Source organism: Pteropus vampyrus, unplaced genomic scaffold (genome assembly GCF_000151845.1).
Source record: "Pteropus vampyrus isolate Shadow unplaced genomic scaffold, Pvam_2.0 Scaffold42, whole genome shotgun sequence".
Taxonomy (NCBI): domain Eukaryota; kingdom Metazoa; phylum Chordata; class Mammalia; order Chiroptera; family Pteropodidae; genus Pteropus; species Pteropus vampyrus.
Window position 1 is genome coordinate 3,922,764 of NW_011888823.1, and position 6,560 is coordinate 3,929,323.

Here is a 6,560-nt window from a genome sequence, read left to right on the forward strand (position 1 = left end):
GTCTTACCACTGGAGACCTAAGTTACCATTGTTGCCACCCCTATGCTCCTCCAGAGGGGCTGGTCCCCTCTACTCCTTGGGCTCGAGGATGGGCCGGACCCTTCCCTAATACCTTAGTCATTAGTCTAAATAGACTGGAATGCTGAACTGACTGAGGGCTTAGGAAAAGCAGAAGGGAACTACACACAAGAGGAGCTTAAAAATAGATAGTAGATTTGGCGGCTCTTGCCCTTGTATTTCTCAGTCGGTCCCTTGCAAGGACTTCCTGTCCGGTGACTGCTGCCTCCTTGTGGCAAACACTCTCTTTCCCTGTAGCCACAACTTGCACTTAGGCACACAGGCGTTTTGCAGTCCCGGCTCCCGACAGTCTGTTTTCTCCTGTGGCCCCAGACACTATTTTCTGCTCCAAGAGCTACCTTTCCCCTAGATGATTAATAAAGGGAATGTTCAGTCTCTTCAGGGACTCCCCCACCTTCAAGTCCTTTCTAGTCTAGGCATCAGATCACAATTGTCCAACAACAGCAAATCATAGGTAGCCCCAGGCAATGGTCTCCTATACTTCTTGCTGCTATTTACAAATAATAAGAGAATCCAGGAGGAGAGCATAACTTAGTTTAAAAAATACTTTTACCAGTGGCAAAAATGTATAAATTTGGCATTGAAGGTAGGGACATAATTTACAGTTGAATAGATTGGTGCTAACTGTAAACGAGAGAGGATGGTTGGGAAAGAACAATGCCAGACTGACCAGCCTGGCTCATTGGAAGTGAAGCTTTTAGGCACAGCTTACACTCTGAATCGTGGTGGTGATCCATGATCCGTGAATCATAGGAAATAAGTCTAGTGCCATTTCTTGTACAACCATTGATTGAGCACTTACTCTGTTCCCTTGCAGAGGATCCAAAGATGATTTGGAGAAGGGCCTTGCTTTCTAACAATCCACGGTCTAGTGGGGAAGGCTGGCTGGTAAATACATCATTGCAGTACAGTAGGTTCATGTTATAATGCAGGTGTGATTAACGTACCAGAGGGGTAAAGCCAGAGCACAGACGTGAGCTGCTGGGAGCAGCTGAGGCAGGTACCCAGAGAAGTCATCCTCCCCTACTGAGAGACAAGCAGAATGACATGAGCCCAGCTTCCTCCATTCACTGATTGCCCCAGCTCCAATGGTCCCCCTATTGTCTAGCCAGACTCCAGGTCACCCATACCCCCTGCCGCAGGGCCGTTCTAATCAATGAGCTCTTGGCAGTGGTTGTGTAAAGGAGCGGCTGGTGGTGGAGGGGGAGTTAATTATCCCTCCAGGTCTCCACCAGACCCCAAGCCACCCCACAGAAGCCTACGATATATGTAAAAATTTTCTGCTTTTTGTCCAAGTACAGTTCTCTGCCTCCTTCCCACAAGATTGCCTGCAAGTTCCTCCTGAGTGGAGGACTCCTGCAATGCCTTCCTCCAGTGGATTCCTTCTGAAGTCTCTCCTGTAAAAAGTCAAATCCCTTCCCCTTTACCCATCAGGCAAGTTGAAAGTTTTCAAGGGAGGCCTAGTAGGGAATATAAGGGATAAATAAATGGAAAATAAGTATAAGAAAAGGGAGAGAATAAAAACAGTCATCCATAGAGTGGAGAATTCAGATAATGGATTTCTAACTCCATCTTCATCCTGGTACCCCTGCTTGGATATATGGACCCTGTGAGGCTCTGACAGGTCTACGACCTCTTAATCTGTTCTCCAAATGTAGACATGGGCAGGGCTTAAAGAGGAGGGTGTGACGTGCCTTCCCTACTTCTCTTTACTCATGCGGTTCCCTCTGACTGTTAAGTCATTCTGGTCTCTGAGCTCCAGGCTTTTACGGTTGGACAGACCTGGCTGGTGCCTCAGGTAGGAAGCCACCTCTGTTGGCCAGGACTTTCTTTGGATTAGGGAGACTTGTTTGACTGTATTTTAGAAAATGCATTTATTTCTCTGGGACTTGAAGATTTCTGCTCAGTTGGCTTCCTGCCTCCTCTCTTGTGGCCATGCATTCAATTCTGATCTACATGGCTTTAGTGGTGACCTAGGAGGCCACAGCCTCTCATCTCCTCCTTTTACACCTCTCTCTTATGCAAAGAAGAGGCTTACCTCTCCCCAGTTTGGTGTTTATTGCTTTGCCCTAGGACTGTCTTCTGTGGAAAGGCAATACCGGCAGGGAGAGAACATACTAAAATGTGTGGATCTGAGTGAACTTACAGAACCTTAGGCCTGGAAGCAACTCAGGAGTTGTCTTCTCTACCTCCCTCAACTTGCAGAAGAGAAAAACTGAAATACAGAGAGGTAAAAGGACCCCCTCAAGTTTACACAAATTATTAATGATAGAATCAGGATAGAATTAGGACTGGATACAAGGTATCCTTATTTTCAGTGTTGGTAACTTTCCAAAGGCTTCACACTGTCCTCTGGCCAGTCCTGGGGGTTTGGGGAAAGCCTCTTTAGCAGTTGTCTAGGTAGAGAGAGCAGCGTACCTTCCTTCCCCAGTAGATGGAGCTTTATATGTTTTATGTATTGGGCTTCTGATAAGATTTTGCTTCAACAAAGTTTTTACAGTTAAAAAAGACATTTGAAAACCGGTAGGTGATTCTGGAGATGTTTTAGGAGATGATTTCAGGGATCGAGATGGAGACTTCTTTCAAAAATTTACGCTTCCTTTAGACAGAGACCAAAACATTTATTGTTCCGTTAGAGAGAAGGCTTAAAATACACTTTAATGCAATTCATTGTTATCATTTCCTTTCCTCTCTAGATTTTAAGAAGGTTAAAATCAGAAAGAACATAAAGGGGAAGTAACATAAAATGGGACATCTGGGGACAGGTTTGTCTTCTTATATTTTGCTTAACTCTGGTCTCCCCTGAATGTCCAAGACCAACCCGGTCCTCTCATCTGAATACACAGACATAGCTGAAGATGGAGAAAGCTAGAGAGGACAGAGATGCAACTGTAGGTAGAGTTGAGGCCATTGTAGGGCCAACCAACGGCCAAGGTTTTTTCCCTGGAGTTATCTTATCCCACACGTGAGCCAGACCTCGAAGTTATGGAAGGTTGACGACACTTCCAGGTGAAGCCTCCCTCTAAAGGAGTCCAAGAGGGAGGTGAAGGAAGAGATCCCTGGTTGCTACACCAACAGAGAAGGCAAAGATATCCCAGTAACTGTTCTCATTTCCTTGATGAGAGCGACTTGAATCTGAGTTACTAAATCACATTTCTTTCCCAATCTTTCAACTAGATCGAATCATGACTATATTCGTGAAAAATGCATGGAATTTTTCTGATTGGGAGATGGATGAGGCTTTCAGCGGCACACCACCCACAGAAAACTATTATAGCCCCTGTTCGATGGACACTGAGGCACTCAACAAGTATGCCGTGGTCGTAATCTATGCCTTGGTCTTCCTGCTGAGCCTGCTGGGAAACTCCTTGGTGATGCTCGTCGTCTTAAATGGCAGGGTCGGCCGCTCTGTCACCGATGTCTATCTGCTGAACCTGGCCGTGGCTGACCTGCTTTTTGCCTTGACATTGCCTATCTGGGCCATTTCCAAGGCAAAAGGCTGGATCCTTGGCACACCCCTGTGCAAGATAGTCTCATTCCTAAAAGAAGTCAACTTCTACAGCGGTATTCTACTGCTAGCCTGCATCAGCGTGGACCGCTACCTGGCCATTGTCCACGCCACACGCACGCTGACTCAGAAGCGGCACTGGGTCAAGTTCATATGCTTAGGCATCTGGGTCCTATCCCTGATCCTGTCCCTGCCTCCCTTGATCGTTCGAGAGGCCTATCAACCACCTTTATCCAACCTGGTCTGCTATGAGGTCATGGGTGTCAACACAACAAGATGGCGCATGGTGATGCGGGTCCTGCCCCAGACCTTTGGCTTCCTCCTGCCGCTGCTGGTCATGCTGTTCTGCTACGGATTCACCCTGCGCACGCTGTTTCAGGCCCACATGGGGCAGAAGCACCGGGCCATGAGAGTCATCTTTGCCGTCGTGCTTGTCTTCCTGCTCTGCTGGCTGCCCTACAACCTGGTCCTGGTGGCAGACACCTTCATGAGGCTCGGCGTGATCAAGGAGACCTGTGAGCGCCGCAACGACATCGGCCGGGCCCTGGATGCCACCGAGATCCTGGGCTTCTTGCACAGCTGCCTCAATCCCCTCATCTACGCCTTCATCGGCCAGAAGTTTCGCCACGGACTCCTCAAGATCATGGCCATCCATGGCCTGGTCAGCAAGGAGTTTCTGGCCAAGGATGGCAGGCCTTCCTTTGTGGGGTCTTCTTCAGGGAACACTTCTACTACCCTCTAAGACCTCCGCTCCTATTGCAGCCCCTCGGGGCTCCTCCCTTCCTATCAGCACCCAAGCCTCATGCCCACTGGCCGTTCGCAGTCTCTGTGTCAGGGAAGCCCCCCATCAAGGTTACAGGAAGTTGCTGAGGCTGTATCCTTACCAGGCCCTCATCGCATGGCTTGAAAGCCTGCCCCGGCGCCCCGCCCCTTACTGGAATTACTATGTCCGCTGCTAGAGCTCTGTCCATCCTACCACTGAGCCCATAGCACTCTGTCTTCGGAGACATTTTAAAGACACTCTTTTAAGTGACTGTAAAAATTTCCCACCATTGGGAGCTATTAGTGGCAAACACCATAGTCGCTTCCCCAACTCTCCCTTTCCTTGCTTGCTAGCAAAGTCCACTTCCCTTGAGAGAGGCCGAAAATGACAGATACTCACTTTCTAGGACTCCCTGAAGCTAGGAGTGGCCATATCCTCTCATTGTGGCTAATAAGACTTAAGGGCAATTGTGTACTGGTAAACCACTCTCCTAGGGAAAAACGTCCTGATTTGTAGCATTTGCAAAGTTGCATGGTATAAATGCTCCAACCATGGCAATTTCAAGGGTGGTGGTGTTTAGCAACCAGATCACAAAACTTCTAGAAAATGTAATAATCTGCTTTCACAAGCAAGTACAAACTGGCTTCAGCACACCATTGCTTAAGAGGAAGTTTGCTGGGGTCAGGGGACTCCTGGGAAATACACCTGATTGAAAAAAAGAGACTCACTCACCCACATATTGCCTTGGACTATGGTTATTGGATATGATGTGTGGAGCTGAGGCCAGGACGGAGGTACCTCTGCCTGTCTAGCTCGAGATTCTCCATATAGGTTGGTGAGGAAGGAGTTAGGAGCTAAGCCCTAAGAGATGGATCTGATTAAGGAGAGAATAGAGAAGAATGCAGAAAGAATCCAGGGAGGAAGGCTGGGAGGTGCTTCCTTCCTTCTCTAATACCCTCATCACCTCTCCTACTGCATCCCTGAAATCACATCTTCTTCCATCTTATGCTGTCGCAAAGGCAACTCTATCAGGGGCTTCTGTAAGTTAATAAGGATCCATATTGGGTCTGGGGAAATACAAATAATGAATGCACATCCAAAAAGATGCTTGTCCTCTTTAGTAACCTGGGGAGTGGGAACCAAACAGCAATAAAATAACTTGAGAGTGTTTTAAACAGAATAAGGATGGAGTCAGGACTCTCTTCAAATGAAGTACACCATTGTTCGATTAGATTTTTTAATGTAGTGTGTAATTCTTTGGTTACATTCAAGACACAAATGATTTGGATTTTGGATCTGTAAAAATGCCAGGATGTTGGTACTGAAATAACGTGGTGTATTAAAATGTCAGAGACTGGTATGTTGATCACTAGATACTGTAAAGATGAGATATTTGGTCAAGGTCAGGGGTTCACCCCAGGGAGCAGTCAATGTCTGGAACAAGACTGAGATCAAGGATCTTAGAAGAGGAGTAGGGGCATCAGAGATGGCAGAGAGCTAGGGATGGTGTACAGATGCAGATCTGAACAAAACTAGCTCCATCTCTGTGTCTTGGATTTCTTCCATCTTTAAGTTTTCATGCTGTGACCTTTAACCAAACTTACTGTCCTTAGCAAGCATGATTGTCTGTGTTCCTTAAATTTACACGATACAGCCATAAATGTTTTTGTTAGTAAGGGCTGGGATGTCATGACAGCTGAGATAAATATCAAGGTGGTGGTAATATTAATGGTAAACAATCATCTATCACAAGACCACCAGGAGGTATGGCTCCTGGTGCTCCCACATTCTTTGTCTTTTGTCTTGTCAATCATGAGTACCTGAGTTATACTATTAAAAAAGTCCTACAAAGGAAGTCTGTTAGCAGAGAATAATATGTTCAGATTGCTGGGTCATCTGTCCGCTCTGACCCTACATCCCTATAAGTAAATTACCCTATAAAAAAATCTGTTGTATTCTGTGGAGTTGTCTTAAGATACCTTCTCATTATGGTGGCTGTTACACGTCTGCCCCACCATCAGACAGTTACAATGGGGGTTAGGGATGGGGTAAACATCAAGGATAGAGTTGAGGACAGAGGTTGGGATGCGAATGTATGTTCTGTACAATGTGTGCTGATTTTAAAAATTGAAAACTTGTTTGGTAGGCTTTGTTCAAATGTTCCAGCCTCTAAGTAATTATGTTGAAATATATTATTTTCCTGTATGCTAG

General features: G+C 46.4%; 1 protein-coding gene across 2 annotated transcripts in view; it reads left to right on the forward strand.

Moving 5' to 3' along the window:
- Positions 1–4,496, forward strand: part of LOC105291073 (C-X-C chemokine receptor type 2) — a 14,384-nt gene extending 9,888 nt beyond the window's left edge. Inside the window, exons 1-2 of one of the 2 annotated variants that reach the window (XM_011358610.2) lie at positions 1,803–1,876; positions 3,256–4,496. In XM_011358610.2, coding sequence (XP_011356912.1) covers positions 3,264–4,328 — 1,065 coding nt within the window. In that variant the 5' untranslated portion in view covers positions 1,803–1,876; positions 3,256–3,263 and the 3' untranslated portion in view covers positions 4,329–4,496. Of the gene's footprint in view, positions 1–1,802; positions 1,877–3,255 lie in introns of those variants that run through there. The other variant, XM_023529716.1, reaches the window with a different exon arrangement.
- Positions 4,497–6,560: the final 2,064 nt, after the last annotated feature.